This window comes from Panicum virgatum, chromosome 7K, assembly GCF_016808335.1.
Source record: "Panicum virgatum strain AP13 chromosome 7K, P.virgatum_v5, whole genome shotgun sequence".
Lineage (NCBI taxonomy): Eukaryota > Viridiplantae > Streptophyta > Magnoliopsida > Poales > Poaceae > Panicum > Panicum virgatum.
Window position 1 is genome coordinate 22,332,956 of NC_053142.1, and position 16,791 is coordinate 22,349,746.

Consider the following 16,791-nt stretch of genomic DNA (forward strand, 5'->3'; position numbering starts at 1 on the left):
TTACAGGATGCAAAACACTTTCTTTAATAATTATACAAGAAACTAGATATATTTGCATGAGGTGGAGCACAAGCACATAAACTCCGTATAAATTCGAGCCAAAAAGAACCCAAACTTATATCACTATCACCTCAAACTGATATATCGCAATCGCATTCAGCTCACAGAGATAATGGATATCAAGCTAGCGCGGCAGCCGCCAATCAACAAGAGGCCAATAACGAACACGGGGCAACGTTCAGTAGCGTGTTGATGAGCGTTCAAGCTAGGAGCACCTCGTCGATGAGCCTGTCGACGTTGCGCATGGACCGGCCGCCGGGGCTCGCCGCCGCCACGGCGCTGTCCCTGAGCTCGGCCACGCGGCGGCGCATCTCCCTCCCCTTCTTCCCCTCCATGGCCTCCCGGATGAGCGCCTCCACCTCGACGCGCTTGACGTCGCCGCCGATCTCCATCCCGATGCCCCACTCTGTGCACTTGAAGCGGCAGTTGGTCTGCTGCTCGGCGAAGAAGGGCCAGCACACCATGGGCACGCCGCCGCAGATGCTCTCCAGCGTGGAGTTCCAGCCGGAGTGCGTGAGGAACACCCCCACGGCGTCGTGCTCCAGCACCGCCGCCTGCGGGCACCACGTCGACAGCATGCTCCGGCCCTCCGTGGCCGCCGCGAACTCCGGCGGCAGCCCGGCTGAGTCGCCGCCGCCCTTGACGAGGTCCGGGCGCACGTTCCAGAGGAAGGCGTAGCCGGTGCCGGCGAGGCCCCACGCGAACTCGGCCAGCTCCTCCTTGGACATCACCGTGATGCTCCCGAAGTTGACGTACACGACGGAGCGCGGCGGGCGGCCGTCCAGCCACCGGAGCGGCGCGTCCTGCTCCTTCCACAGGTTGGACCCGATGGCGGCGACCGGGCTCCCCGCCGGAACGTTGTTCCGCACCGTCAGCGGGAGCGGGCCCACGGTGTAGACGGGCGCCGGCAGGAGCTTGGCCATGGCGTCGAGCAGCGTGGCGTCGAGCTCGTCGAAGGTGTTGATGACGACGGCCGACGCCTGCGACATGCCGGCGGTCTCGTGGATGAAGAAGTTGAGCATGACGTCGTCGGGGTCCGTGGTGCGCACGAAGCTGGGGAAGTCGCGGAGGCGCAGGTCCGCGGGCGCGCCGGGGACCCAGTCGACGACGGTGTCGAGGTAGCCGTCGGCGAGCTGCGCCTCGTCCCTGAGCGGGACGAGGCCGCGGTCGACGAGGTGGCGGTAGTGGTAGTAGGTGAGGAAGCCGCAGGCGCTGGCGGTCCAGAGCGTGGCGGCGCGGAGGCCGAGCTCCCGCGCGGCGCGGAGCGCGAACGTCATGGTGCTGTCGGCGACGACGCAGGTGACGCGCGGGCGGCCGTCGCGGGCGGCCTCGGCGTCGAGCCCGGCGACGAGGTCCCTGAAGCGGGGCAGGCAGGTGGTCATGGTGGAGCGGCAGAGCGCCGGGACGTCCTGGGTGGCGTCGGCTTCGCAGGGCGGGAGGCCGTCGTCGATGGCGGCGAAGCGGAACCCGGGGGCGCCGTCGAGCGCGGCGGGCCCCCGCGCGCGGAGGTGGCGGCGGTGGTTGAACTCGTTGTTGACGAAGGTGACGTGGAAGCCCCGCGCGTGGAGGAGCTTGGCCAGCTGCAGCATGGGCGTGACGTGGCCCTGCGCCGGGTACGGGATCATCACCGCGTGCGGCGGCGGCTGCTCCGCCGGCGGCAGCGACCCCATGGCTAGCTGCTGGGTAGGTGGGTGGCTAGGTAGAAGGTGCCGCGCGCTTTGTTAATTTGCTCGATCGAATTGATGGAGTGCGTGGCTACGTTGTTCGTGTCCCACTCAGGGTTAACAATTTCGGCGAAATTTCGCCGAAATTTCGGAAAATTTTTCGTTTCCGCTAGTTACCGGGATCCGAAATTTCGGTATTTTTCGGTATATTTCGTTTTCAAATTCAAAATTCAACAAATTTCGACCGAAATCCAACGAAATTCGCCGAAATTTACCGAAATTTCGGAACGAAATTTCGTTTCCGCTAAACACCGGGATTTCATCAAAAAAACGAAATGGTTAACCCTGGTCCCACTTGACGAGCTCTTGCCGGCCGCCATTGCTAGATATAGGGAGAGAGGCGTGTTGGCGAGGTATTGGTGCCTTGGTGGGCGTACGTGGATCGCCGGGGGAATGGGTGGCGGCGAGCGAGGTCATCACTTGCAGGGCTGCATTATTGTGGTGCTGAACGCCCCGCGCGGTGACGATTTAATTTGTTGGCGTACGGCGTATAATCTGTTGGGATCCCATCCACGGTTCGGCCGTCGTCATCTCTGGATCTTCTCTCTCTCTCTTTTTGCGAGGAGGATCTTCTCATTCAAGGTGGGTATCAGAGTCTTTTTTACTTCGATCGTCCCATAAATAAAATGGATACATAGATTATTACTAGTGGTTACTCGCGAGTCGTTGCTGGATGCCAGCTTTCAGCTCGAGGGCCGCCTTTAAATTGACTAGTTAAATTGGCGTGCTATTATGCATGTCTCTATCAAAGATGTTGACCTATAATGAAAAATATGTGTTTCTTCTACGGCATTCAAGATAATAATGATATAAAAATGATATAACGGTTTGATATCAAAACCTAAATTTATCCCCAAAACTTATTTTTCTTTCACAGTTACAAATAATTAGATATACTAAACACCGGTACATGGTTCACATAAAAAACGTAGACTTAGTTATAATTAATTATAGCGGACCTTTCAAAACTGTATTCGTTTGAAGAAAAACAGAATCGAAAAGGTATTACGAACCGTGTATTATATATTGTGTCCTTGGATGCTAGTGGTATGGCTGCAGCTTGCCTGTCTCCTTTACGTGTCTCCGTCCGTGTCCCCTAACACGTGGAAGCCATCAAAGAGCTTCCCGCTATAGGCCGGGCCCTCTATTTTTTCCCGTCGACAGCCCATCGCCGAGAAAAAAGGAAGCAGTCACTCCGTTCGTGTGGTACCGTCACACAACAGTTAACAACAATTTATGGTTAAAAAAAGTTGCATATCCTGAAAATTTGTGCTAATTACAACAGACGTCAGTCATCAGTTTAGCATCTTCTTCGACAAGTATTGACGTCGAGGGTGTAGCCGTGCCATTATTCCACAATCACAAGTACAACGCAACATCACGCCCCCTCACTCAGATCAGATCGAGATCCCCTATCAAGAATCGAGTTTGTGGTCACCCAAATCGAAATTAAAAAGCAAAATTAAAGGTCCTGAGAAATCAAAATCGAGATCAAACAGCTCGACCTTGCTGCTTCCGCTGTCAAAGTATGAAATTTGTGTCTTCTCAAATCGATTGCCTCAGAGCCACTCCAATAGATTGATTTTCCATTTTCTCCTTTCCACTTTTTAGCGATAAAGGGGATTTAGGGGAAAAATTTAGCTCCAACAAATTAATTTTCTCTTTTCCCTTTCCCCTTTCCCCTTTATTTCCCTCCCCTCTCCCCTTTTTAAAGGGGAATTCCACATTCTCTCTTTCCTTCTCCCTTTCTATTCATTCTTTTCTAGCCACAAGATCCACATGCACAAAAAGATCCTGGCCACTCATGAATTATAGGGGAAAGGAAAAAATCAATCTGCTGGAGACCCAGCCCTGGCAGGAAGCCAATAGGCGACTTCCACGTGTTGGGGGATACGGAAGGGGATACGAAAAGAGGGACAGGCAAGTTGCAGCCTAGTGGTATGTCCTTGGATGCACGCCGCCGGACACCCCGGCCGACGGAGTCCATGCTTAGTCAAGGCACGAGCGAGCGCCGCGCTGCAACCGCATCCGCGTGCGTTTGCCCTTCACCTATGCAGCGCGAGCGAGAGCAATCATGCATTGACGATGTGGGTGATTCACTACTACACAAAATTTTACGGAGGCAGGTAAAAGGCAATAGCGAAGCAATTTTTGCAACAACCTCGGACCGAAGGTCACGGTTAATCGGCGGTTTCCTACCTGCCTCGGTAAATCGAATTAAAAAACCAAAAAAAAGAAAAATCCAATGAACAGGCCCAGCAAGGCCATCCATAAGCCTGTCAAGCCCATCCACAGGCCACATCACCCACTACTCACCGGATCTGCACCGCCGTCACGTCCGCTTGCCGAATCTGCTCGTTGCTAGCCAGATCCGGTCACGACATACGTGGATCAGGCCTCCAGCGGTGGATCCCACCACCATGGTCGCGAATTCGGAGGATGGCAGCGCCGGTGAGGGAGGAGGGCGTCGGATCCGGATGAGGGAAACACCGTCGGGGCCTCCACCTTTCGTGCCATGCAGAGGAGGGGAGGAGGGCGCCGGATCTGGACGAGGGTGACGCCTCTGCGGCCTCTGCCTTCCGTTCCACGCGGAGGAGGGGAGGAAAGGGCGGCTGTGGTCCCTCACCCCACTCGCCGCGGCTCTGCTGCCTAAGCCATGCCTGCCGAGAGGAGGAGAGGAGGGAGGTGAGGAGGCAACCGAGGAGAGGAGGGAGGGCGAGAAGGCGCGCGGGCTTGAGGAGGAGGAGGTGAAGGCTGTGACAGGCGCATGAGCGAGGAGGAGAGGAGCCTAGGCGCAGGAGAGAGGGAGGAGCAGAAGAGGAAAGAGAGGAAGGAGGAGGGAAACTCTAACATCTATTTATATACTCCGAGCGACATATCGGGCCGAGATGGGTTGTCTAGGTTTCGAGATGGGCTAGTATTATTCGAGGTAGGCCTTATAGGGTACCCGTCTTTGTTAATCGATTTTACAAGGCAGTTTTCTATAACCATCTCGGTTAATGAGAAATGACAGCCTCGATTAATCGCAAGCATTAACCGAGACGGTTCAAAATCATGCCCACCTCCAAGGACTTTTTTAAAGATCATGGTTATTTTATTTTTGTAGTAGTGGGTTGCTGGCCAGCTGTGAGGAGCGCTGCCGCAATGGGCCCGCGCTCCCTACTGCTTCGTACTTTGTTGTTAGTCTAATAAGATACTCTGTTCCAAATTATAATTTATATTTTATTTTTTCTAGATACATATATTTTGTTATGCATATAGATGTACATTGTATTTAGCATTGTTCTTAAGGCGTTAAGGCGAGGCACGGCGAGCGACCCCGTCGGCATGGCGAGGCGACGCCTTATAGCAACAGGATGTAGGGAGAAAAAGAAAAAAGAGAAGGAAGGAGAAGGGAGAAAAGGAAAAAAGAAAAAGAGAAAGGAGACAACTTGGCCCAGCCCAATAAAAGCCCAAGCACCACCCCACATCCCCACCAGGCCTGACCTAGCTCCCCTCTCCCGAACACTCTCAAACGCGAGTCACTGCCGGCGGCGGCGGCTGCCTTCCGCTCCTCGCCCTCTCCCTCTCCCTCCTTCTCCCTCCCTCACCGGAGCTAGCAGGAAGCTTCCCCCTCCTCTCCCTCTCCCTTCTCCCTCCCTTAAGTTCTCCAGATGAGCCGCTACCTGCTGGATCGGTGCCAGCCGCCAGAGCCAGCAGGGAAGCCTTCCCTTCCTCTCCCTTCTCCCTCCCTTCCTCACGCTCTCCAGATGGCTGCTGTCCATCGGATCAACGCCGGTGCCGTCGAGGATGAGGAAGGCGGAGGTCGTGCGCCTGCTAGTTCTGGTAACCTTCTTGCTCCTCCTTTCATCTCCCAGTCGCTCCTTCCCCTTGCTCTTCCTCTCTTCTTGCTGGGCGTTGTCGGTACCCTGTAGCAGGGATACCCACTCTTCCTGCAGCTAGGCAGGACCTGCGTAGTTATCCGTAACTGCACGAGAAGGACGGAGTAGCCAGGTCCCACAGGCCAGGCTTTTCCCTCGCCAGGCCAACGGCCCCGGACCGTTCCCCTCACCATGTAGGGGTCCGGAGCCGCCACGTGTCTCTAAGGAAGGGAAGCTCCGAGCTGACCACCGAGGCCTCCGACCCCCAGAGGGGTCCGGGACCTCCTGCGCCCGTCCGGACTCCCCTCACCATGTGGGGGTCCGGAGCCGCCACGTGTCCCGGAGACGCGAGCTCGTGCGCGGGTCTTCCGCAGGAAGACTCGCCCACCCACCGCATTTAATGCGATGGACAAGGCGTGCTCTACCGCCGCGGTACACGAGACAGCCTTTGTCAGGCCCCGCTGTGCACCGCGTATTACCAAGGAGCACAGTGGAGCCGCCTGTGCCGCACCCGCGCAGAGCCCGCCTGCAGCATTAAATGGATACGACAGCACGGCGCTTTTCCATCATGCCGCCTATGCCGCAAGCTACACCGCCCGCTTAAGCAACGTGGCGTGCGATGCCACTAGCTACGTCAGGCTCTGTCTCGACAAGACAGCGCCAGGACATGATGGATGAAGGGCTCCGGGAGCAGGCGAGGGAATCCAAGAGAGATCTCCTTTGCCTGCGACGCCATAATATATGAACAGTACGTTATACTACATCGTTGGACCCACCTGTCGGGGACCCAACGGCTGTGTACGCGCCCCCTTGAGATATAAAAGGGAGGCGCTCGCTGCGCACAGGACAAGCCGGACAGACTCAAGCTCTCGCAACCTTCTCACTCTCGTGGGAGGGCAATACAACACACAGTGGACGTAGGGTATTACGCTCCGGCGGCCCGAACCACTCTAAATCCTGCTGTGTTCATCGTGTTCTTGAGGGAGATCGATCTGAGACTAGCTAACCCCCGAGTACACACCCTCTGGGCTTAGGCGGGTGCCTTCCGCCACCCGGCTGTGGTTTGCAGCACCATGACATTTGGCGTCAAAATGTCGTGGGGGTTTCTTGGGTACCCACAGCCGGGTGGCGGAGCGCACCCGCCTATTCCCTGTGAGGGAGAACTCGGGGAATACTAGGCGATGGGGCTGATCTAACACTGAGGCAAGCACGCAAGAACACAAGATCTAGAGTGGTTCGGGCCGCCGGAGCGTAATACCCTACGTCCACTAGGAGAAGTATTGCTCTTGGTTATGTATGAACCTATCCTCTGCCGGGTCTTAGCTTTCACCCAGCCTTGTCCCTTTTTCTAGCGGACGCCCCCCTTTTATAGACTAAGGGGTGCGGATACATTGGACGTTGGGGCCCCGACAAGTGGGCCCAACGCACTGTGCAGCATACTGCGCAGAGTACTTAAATGGCTACAGTGGTTGCGAATCCTTCCTCCGATACGCTTCCGCGCACTGCTGCTCCTCTGACTCAGGGGCGTCTTCTCTTGTCCCGTCAGCTAGGTGCCCGTTGGAGTAGCGTAGCTTGCGGCGTGGCCTGCTGAGGCTATTATGTAGGCGTCATAATGGGTGAAGCCGAGCAGTCGTATCCACCTATCATGGCAGACTGGCAGGCGCGGAGTGGGCGGCGCCAGCGGCTCCACTACGCGTCTTGGTAATACGCGATCAATAGTGTCCCCTGGTCAAGGAAACGCCTTGGCTTCTGCTACATTAATGCGGACGTCCACCTAACGCAATGAATGCAGTGGTGGGAGAGGCTTAGTATGGAGACCAAGCGATCTTGTATACGTGTCTGTGCCTGCAGACACGTGTCGGCTCCGGACCACCTCGGGGAGGGGTGTCGACTTCTTCCCTTAGTGAGGGGTTCGGTTACTATATAGGTGGTCCGGGACCCCATGAGGGGTCCGGGACTTCCGCGGGGGTCCGGACTCCTCGGGAGGTCCGGAGCCCTGGCTGTTCAGGCTGCCCGCCTCTTCCGGGACATGCGTCGTTCCTGGACCTTTCCCAGTCGTGAGACTGGTCCGGGACCGTTGTCGGGTGAACAGGGCTCCGGACCGCAGGGGTCCGGCTGCTTGGTCGTAGTTAAGGATAACTACAAGGCCCTTGCCTAGTCACAACAAGAGGGGGTACCCCAGTCCTGGGGTACCGACAGTGGCCCCCGGGCCCACCTCGGGATAGGTACGAACCCGCGGGTGGGGCCACTATCGCGATGTGTTTCTACGCAACTCGATTGCGTCGGTGTGCTCATGTAGAGAGCGGGTGCCCCGGACCCCTGAGGCCGGTTCACCTGTTGTCAGGTTCAGGTACTAGAGTGCTCTCTAGAGGGCGATGAAGGTGTAGGCTTAGGGTACGGAACCAAGCTAAGCGGCTACACAGACTTCGGATCGCTCAGGGAGCAAGCACTACTTCCCGGACCTGGCTCTTGCCGACCGTGGCGAGCGGTCTCCGCCGGAGCGGGCCACCGGAGTGGACTTGGAGCGACCGTGGCGAGCGGTCTCCGCCGGAGCGGGCCACCGGAGTGGACTTGGAGCGACCGTGGCGAGCGGTCTCCGCCGGAGCGGGCCACCGGAGTGGACTTGGGGCGACCGTGGCGAGCGGTCTCCGCCGGAGCGGGCCACCGGAGTGGACTTGGATTGTTGCTGACGACCCGATGAAGCATGTTACCGGACCTCATAGTAAGGTGCAAAGAAACCAAGCCTTATACTAGAAGGGAGCCTGGGACCTCTAAAAACAGCAGACTCGGATACTAGAGTACTTGTAACAGGGTAGCGAAGTACGTAAACTTAGGGTACATTACCAGGCTAAGCTACGCGGAGCTTCTCTACCCCAGGATACGAGTACCACTTCTCCAGAGTAGGTCCTTAGGGGTCCGGGCTGCCTTCCGGCTAGAAGGGGTGTCCTCACCTAACCACAAGCCAGCAACTTAACTTGGATCGTTAGCAACAAAAGTAAAAGACTCGGTTTGGGAGGAAGAAACCACAGCCGGTGGAGCCGAGATAAGACCGAGAAAGAAAAATCTCCTTTATCATTGTGGTTGTCACGGTATACATCAGAGGTCGGGATTACGAGGTCGAGCCTCTACCGCTCCGGACCGCTTTTTGCCTGTTTGTATGATAGGGCCAGAGGTCGGGTTTACAAGGTCAGGCCTTGACCGCTCTGGACACACACGTAGGCGCCACGTTATTACAAAGGAGAAACTCTCTTAGCTCTTTCTTAGGAGTAACCTACGGCTGCATGCTATACAGCGTGTTCTTCCTCGGAGGCGAAGGCGCCCTGGATGTGCCTGAACCGCATCATCCAGCATCACCTCGGGAGCCCGTGGGACCCCTCCTTGCCTAAGAGCTGTCACATGCTTAGGTAGCATGAGACAGATTCTTTGGCTTTGAATGGGAGAGGCCCCCAGCCGTCGTCGTCTGCCACCGGAAGCCAGCCCGCCCTTGCACAGCAGAAGGACCGGTGCGACGCGTGGAGAAGTGCGGTCATTCGCCGGCTTGTCCTTGGTGCTAGCACCAGGGGCCCCCGCTCCTGGTGGCAGGGTCCTGTCTGCAGCAGCACCAAGAGCCTTGGGTGGTGCCGGGTGACGACACGACGACACGGTCAGCTTCCTCCGGGATGGCCGTCGGCTCCAGGCTCCATGTTGAGAGAAAGCCTTGAGCCGACGCCACGCCACTGCAGAGGAAGCGTGGCCGTTGCTTGAGAGAAAACCTTGAGTCGACGTAGGGGCGGCAGTGCCTAGTGGCGCCTCCGCTGTGCGCTGCCACGCCGGCTCTGAGGTGTCGCAGTGGCGACGCACAGCAGGCGCCGCTGCCGTGCGCCGCCGCACCGTGGTCGTTGCCGCGCCGGTGCCATGGCCTGTGGCGTGGGTGTGGCCCTGCCTTCCTTCATCTTCTCGTTCGCCATTGCAGAGGATGAACACAGCCCAGAGGCCCGAAGATCCAGCCAACGCTTGTCGTCCCCACGGACGGCGCCAAAATGTCGGCTCCGGACCACCTCGGGGAGGGGTGTCGACTTCTTCCCTTAGTGAGGGGTCCGGTTACTATACAGGTGGTCCGGGACCCCATGAGGGGTCCGGGACTTCCGCGGGGGTGTGCGTCAGGTAGCACGACATTAGGCAAGGAGCTCCGGGCTGGCGACCTCGTCCTCAGACGGATCCTGAACCGAGCAGGGCTCTACAAACTCTCCCCCAGCTGGGAGGGGCCCTTCAGGGTTACAGAGGTATGCCGGCCCGGATGCGTTCGCCTCGCCACAGAAGATGGAGTGCCGCTGCCCAACCCATGGAACATAGAGCATATGCGTAAGTTTTACACCTAGGCAGAGCAGGGAAATAAACTTTTCCTTTGTAATAAGATAGAGTTAGCGTGCGGCCCAGAGCGGTTGGGGGCCACCCTCGTAAACCCGACCTCTGGCATCCATCGCACCACCGGCTAACGCGCGGCTCAGAGTGGTAGAGGTCCGACCTCGTAAACCCGGCCTCTGGCATCCATCGCGCAAGCCATGTACATCAAGATTGCAAAGGAAAGATTTTCTCCTAGTTCTGTCTTTGTGTCAAAGTTAAATTACGCACTTCGATTCTCGAAGTTTTCACCTTTCTAAACCCCGCGGGGACCTCTACTCTTGTTGCTACAACTAAGATCTGCATTGAGCTGCTGGACTGCCGTACAGATCTGGACCCTCTTGCTGCTAGAGGGGGGTCCGGACCCCTAGGGACCTACTCTGGGGAGCGGGTACTTGTTTCCAGGGGTGGTCCGGAGCCTGTGTAGCCGCTTAGCTGGTTCCGTACCCAAAAGCCTACACACTCCACCACCCTGTAACGAGTGCTCTAGTACCTGGAGCCGGGAAATTGGGGGCCCGGACCTCGTTCCAGCTCAAGAGTTGGTTTCCTAAGTCCAACACGGCATGTCCAGCTCTATATCTCAAAGGATCGAGTACAACAAAGCGACCTCACCCACTGCTGCGGAAGGTCTGGGACGCTGAAGCCAGGTCCGGAAGGATCGTGCTGTTTCCTGGAGTGGTCCGGAGCCCTGTGTAGTGCCTTAGCCTGGTTCCGTACTCTAAGCCTACGCACTCCACCACTCTGAAGCAAGCACTGAACTACCTGGGCCTGTGCATCTAGAACCCTGGACCTGGTACCAGCCTGGGATTGGTCAGGAATGAGCCCCGCGGGTCTGCTACTAAGCTATAACTTTGAAGTGGTACACAGGTTAGCGGTAGTCAGTCTCAAACCATTGAGCCTATCTGCCAGGGGGTCCGGGTATCCGCTTCAAAGCTTTCATGCAGGATAAGAGCCAGTCTCGATGGTAGACAGACTCATAGCAACTGAGTCTCTCTTCCAGGGGGCCCGAGGCATCCGCTTTGTCCCAGACATCATGGATGAATTCTGCATGCGTCAAATAGCTAAGATGCAGTATCGTTGCTACTATAAACGAACCTGATTATACTATCTGTACTCCTGTATACTACACAGGGAACAAGGCGCTTGCTCGTCTTACAGGCTATGCAGCCCTATGCCAAGGAGGTCCGGAGTATCTTCTATGGCTCAGATGGCAGACAGGTCCAAGCAACTGAACCTATCTGCCAGGGGGCCAGGGCGCCGGGGTGCTGCATACTGCAAATCAACAACTGACAAACAGCTAAGTTGAAGTTTTTTCTACTTCAAAAAAAATTTCAGCTAGTACAAAGTTTGTTACATAATGCAAAAGGAAAAAGATACAATGCCCAGCTCAAGGGTCTGCAGGCTCTCGCTTGAAGTAGGCGGCGACAAAGTCAACGACCTCCTGCACGCTGTCCCGAGCGGCGGCCTCCGTCTCCGCTACAGGGCCATCGACCACGGGCGCCAGCGAGATGGACGGGTCGTGGCTCCGGAGGCAGGTCAGGATGTGCTCCGCCACCAGCCGGATCAGCTCGCGGCCCTCGGTTTCAAGCTGTCCAGCAAGGACTGGCCCCAGGCGCTGGAGCCTATCCGAAGCAGAACTCAGTACCGGGAGGGCGTCAGCTATCGAAGCTGGCGGCTCCGCCACCTGAATCGGGCTCAGACCAAGCGGCACCAGCGCCAGGCTCGCTTCAGTTGCCCAGTCAGCGATCCGCTGGGCCTCAACGCGCTGGTCCTCCTGGTGCTTCCGGACCGCCTCCCGGACCGCCTCTTGCACCCGGGTGTCCAAGGCCGCCTTGGCCACCTCCACCTCGCGGGACCTCTCCTCGAGCTCGCGGGATCTCTCCTCCAGCTTGGTCTCCCTCTGCTCCGCCCATGCCTTCCGCTTCTTGAGCGAGTCTCGCTGGCGCCCAAGTTCCTTCTCTAAGCCGGTGGCGTGGGCCTCCCGCTTGGCGAGGGACTTCCGGCCCTCCTCCAAATCCGCCTCGTCGGCAGTCAGCTGGCGGGCTCTCTCCTGCAGTTGTTCACGCCATCCCTGCAGAGTCGCAGAGAAGACATCGAGCTCCTGCCTCCGGACCTCGAGGTCCTCGCTGCGAGTCTCCAGCTCGGACTGTTGGGCTGCGAGGTGAGCCTCGAGGTCGGACCGCTGAGCAGCGAAGCCAACGACCTCTAGGGTGAAGTCCCGCTCTCGCTGCGCCAAGGATTTCTCTCGGTTTGACACCTCGAACTCTCGGTCAAACACCTTCCTAAGGTTGGCTCGGTAGGCTTCTTGGTCCACCTTGAGCTTTGACCGAGTTTCCGCGGCGCGGGAGGCTTCAGCCTTCGTGTGCGCTTCCAGGCGGGTGTGCCAGTCGGAGAGGCGCTGACGCTCGCTCTCCAGCGTAGACCACTCCCGCCGGAAGGCCACCTCGGCGGAGGAGGTTGCCTCCTCGATCGACCGCCGAACTTGCAACAGCACCTGAGGAAGCAGAGTCGCATCCTCCTCCGGGAGTTGAAGCTGCAGTAGCTGCCTGCCAAAGACCACCTCCAACTCCTCCTCTGCAACAGGACCGGAGCTGGAGGTAGGGGCTTCTGCTGCGGCACTTGTCTCCGGCGCCTCTACTGCCACCGTGTCGGGTGCGGCTGTGCCCAGCTCCGGCGCCCCCGCTGCCGCCGAGTCGGGCGCGGCCGAGCCCAGCTCTGGCGCCCCTGCTGCCGCCGAGTCGGGCGCGGCCGAACCCAGCTCCGGCGCCCCCGCTGCCGCCAAGTCGGGCGCGGACGAACCCAGCTCCGGTGCCCCCGCTGCCGCCGTGGCGGACGCGGCCGCGTCGGGTGCGGTTGTGGCCGCCGCGTCGGGTGCGGCTGTGCCTAGTACCGGCGCCCCCGCCACCGATACGTCAGGTGCGGCTGCGCCCTGCACCGGCGCCTCCACCACTGTGTCGGGTGCGGCTGCGCCCAGCAATGGCGCCTCCGCCGCTGCAGCGTCGGGGGCCGCGGTGTCCAGAGCCGGCATCTCAGCCGCCACGGCATCGGGTGCGACTGCACCCAGCACCGGCGTTTCCGCCGCCGTTGTGTCGGGTGCGGCTGCGTTCAGTATCGGCGCCTCCACCGTCGCCGCGTCGGGCGCGGCTGCACCCAGCACCGGCATCACCGCCGCCGCCGCCGCGCTGAGCACTGCAGAGTCTAAAAATGACACGCCAGTCAGCATCACGTCACGCGCCACGGGGCTAGCACAGGTCGCTGTACCTGAGGGTCCCGCACTTGCTGTCGCCGTCGCTGTCGACGCCAAGGCCGCCGCCGCCTGGGCACCTGCCGATGTGCCAGCAATGGTAGAAGAACCGCTGGGGCGAGGAGCCCTGGTAGCAAAGCAGAAAAGCCATCAAAAAACAAAAAAACAGAGCACCGGTGCAAGGGAGGAGAGCAGGATGACACTAACCCAGAAGTACCGGGTACCCAGCGTCCCCGGAGCCCGGGCCTCTTCTCTTGCGGCTGCTGCTGTTGTTGCTGCTGCCCCTGCAGCTGCGATGCAGGCGCAACCTGGGCTTGCTTCCGCTGCTGCTGTCCCTGTGGCTGCGGCATGGGCGCAACCCGGGGTCGCACCTGTTGCTGCTGATGCCGCCCGCGTGCCTGCTGCCGCTGCTCTTGCAGCTGCTCCTGCTGCTGCTGCTCTTGCTGCCGGCGGGAAGAATTCCTTGGCGGCGATGGTGGTGGTCTAGTTGCGCCAGAGGACCCGTGGGGGCCGGCAGCCCGGGAGCTACCCTGGCCTGCGCCCTCAGAAGACCTCTGGCGCTTCGCGACGGGCTCCGAGACCAGGGTCCCGTCGCCCAAGAGTAGCCTCCGCCGGACTGCGTCTCCCGACGACGCACCGGAGCTGCTCTGTGCCCGGCTGGAGCCGGCCGCGGCCGCACTACTAGCCGCGGCCTGCTTCCCCTTCGTGGTGGCGCCGGACCCCACAGCGCCCAGCGTAGCCTGATCCTCGAACGTGCCAGGGATCTGGAGCCCACGGTTTGGGTCACCTCCGGTCTGCCGTGGGGCCATTCCCCCGTCGTCCAGGGTTGGCAGGGTAGCCAGCACCGCCACACTCGCCGGGTCCTCGCAGAGGGGCACTATGCTCTGCGGGAGGATCAGGTTCTCCGGGATGAAGGTGTCTCCCGTCACGTTCCGCACCAGGACCTCCAAGGCCTCCTGGGTCAGGTCGCTTCCCTCCCCGCGGTGGGTCCTGCTGCAATCGTTGAGGCTGGTGAAGCTCCACGCCGGTCGCGGCCGCTGCTTCAGGGGGGCGATCCGGCGCTTCACGAAGTCCCTGAGCACGTGCCACGAGGTGAGGCCGCTCTCCGCCAGCGACCTGATCTTGTCCAGCACGGAGTCAAACTCCGGCTGCAGCGACAGCTTGGCCCTCCAGGATGCTTTGTCGGAGGTGGGTCCCTCGGTCGGCAGGGCAAGGCGCTCGTTGGCTTCGGTGGTGGCGATCACCCAATCCCTGCGCCACTCCTCCCACCTTCCGCCAGCAAGACCAGGAATGTAAGGAGTCGGCAGGTCGCTCCTTATCTGGAAGTAGTATCCCCCCACTTCGTCCTTGCTCCTTCCGGACCTCACCAGAATGAAGAAGTAGTGGAAGAGGATGACGCAGGGGGCGCACTCCCACGAACATCTCGCATAAGTGCAAGAAGATGGACGCCAGGAGGAGGGAGTGGGGCGTCAGATGCTGAAGTTGGAGGCCGAAGCCTTCCAGCAGCAGTAGCAGGAATGAAGAAATCGGCAGTCCCACGCCGGCGGAGATGTGCGAGGTGAATAACACAAACTCCCCGGCGCGGAGGTTGCCAAGAGGAACCGAGCCTGCTCGAACCCCCCAGCCGGTTTCCTGTGCACTCCACCCAAGTAGGCGGCGCACTGTGTTCAACTCTCCCTCGGTCTGGAAGCGGCGGGGATGAACAAGGGATGCCATTGCTTAGTGGAGGTGAGAGGAAGCCGGCGCAGGGGAGCAAGGGGCAAGGAAAGCTCGAAAGCAAAGGGGTGCAAGGGATGGAAGAAAGAAGGCAAAGGTGGGAAAGAAACCATGGAATGTGGTTCACCCCAATATAAAGCCTGACTCATCCGGCGCACCCCGAAACCGTCGCTGGAACCCAAGCGACGCCCGCACCTAGGGTTAACCGCCCGGTCCATGGCAAGGGGGGCCAGGCCCACCTGTCAGGGAGAGCGGGTAACCAACAAAGGTGTGAAAAGGCGGGATCCGAACCGTCGCCCGCGCGCGTGAAGCAAGGCGGAAGCTAAGCTGACGTGCGCGTATTAATCGCAGGCGTGGCCGAGCTTTTCGGGAACAGCGCCGGTGGTAAATGATCCGTTTACTTCGGCCGCAACAATGCCGAACATCGCGCGCATGACTAGGTGAACCACTGTTCGTGGGGCCCATAGTCAGGAAGCCGTTGCGATGTGATGAGGCCGCAACCAACCCGAGGGGTAGTCAAAGCCGGTCAAGACCCCCGCAGAAAGGAGCTTTAAGCTAAACAGAGCCAAATCGCAGAAGTGGCCCCACCTGTGGGTTCGTACCTCCCACAACGTGCGATGCCACTAGCTACGTCAGGCTCCGTCTCGACAAGACAGCGCCAGGACATGATGGATGAAGGGCTCCGGGAGCAGGCGAGGGAATCCAAGAGAGATCTCCTTTGCCTGCGACGCCATAATATATGAACAGTACGTTATACTACATCGTTGGACCCACCTGTCAGGGACCCAACGGCTGTGTACGCGCCCCCTTGAGATATAAAAGGGAGGCGCTCGCTGCGCACAGGACAAGCCGGACAGACTCAAGCTCTCGCAACCTTCTCACTCTCGTGGGAGGGCAATACAACACACAGTGGACGTAGGGTATTACGCTCCGGCGGCCCGAACCACTCTAAATCCTGCTGTGTTCATCGTGTTCTTGAGGGAGATCGATCTGAGACTAGCTAACCCCCGAGTACACACCCTCTGGGCTTAGGCGGGTGCCTTCCGCCACCCGGCTGTGGTTTGCAGCACGGCGCCAAAATGTCGTGGGGGTTTCTTGGGTACCCACAGCCGGGTGGCGGAGCGCACCCGCCTATTCCCTGTGAGGGAGAACTCGGGGAATACTAGGCGATGGGGCTGATCTAACACTGAGGCAAGCACGCAAGAACACAAGATCTAGAGTGGTTCGGGCCGCCGGAGCGTAATACCCTACGTCCACTGGGAGAAGTATTGCTCTTGGTTGTGTATGAACCTATCCTCTGCCGGGTCTTAGCTTTCACCCAACCTTGTCCCTTTTTCTAGCGGACGCCTCCCTTTTATAGACTAAGGGGTGCGGATACATTGGACGTTGGGGCCCCGACAAGTGGGCCCAACGCACTGTGCAGCATACTGCGCAGAGTACTTAAATGGCTACAGTGGTTGCGAATCCTTCCTCCGATACGCTTCCGCGCACTGCTGCTCCTCTGACTCAGGGGCGTCTTCCCTTGTCCCGTCAGCTAGGTGCCCGTTGGAGTAGCGTAGCTTGCGGCGTGGCCTGCTGAGGCTATTATGTAGGCGTCATAATGGGTGAAGCCGAGCAGTCGTATCCACCTATCATGGCAGACTGGCAGGCGCGGAGTGGGCGGCGCCAGCGGCTCCACTACGCGTCTTGGTAATACGCGATCAATAGTGTCCCCTGGTTAAGGAAATGCCTTGGCTTCTGCTACATTAATGCGGACGTCCACCTAACGCAATGAATGCAGTGGTGGGAGAGGCTTAGTATGGAGACC

The 16,791-nt window shown here is 59.0% G+C and overlaps 1 protein-coding gene across 1 annotated transcript; it reads right to left on the minus strand.

Annotated features, from left to right (window-relative positions):
* Positions 1-1,849, minus strand: LOC120640538 (7-deoxyloganetin glucosyltransferase-like). The gene has a single exon (XM_039916406.1). It carries the CDS (start codon positions 1,728-1,730, stop codon positions 261-263), a length of 1,470 nt encoding a protein of 489 aa, XP_039772340.1. The 5' UTR covers positions 1,731-1,849; the 3' UTR covers positions 1-260.
* Between the last annotated feature and the right edge of the window lie 14,942 nt (positions 1,850-16,791).

Excerpts from the sequence above, each read along its gene's own strand:
- LOC120640538 (XM_039916406.1), bottom strand. The coding sequence starts at position 1,730 with ATGGGGTCGCTGCCGCCGGCGGAGCAGCCGCCGCCGCACGCGGTGATG.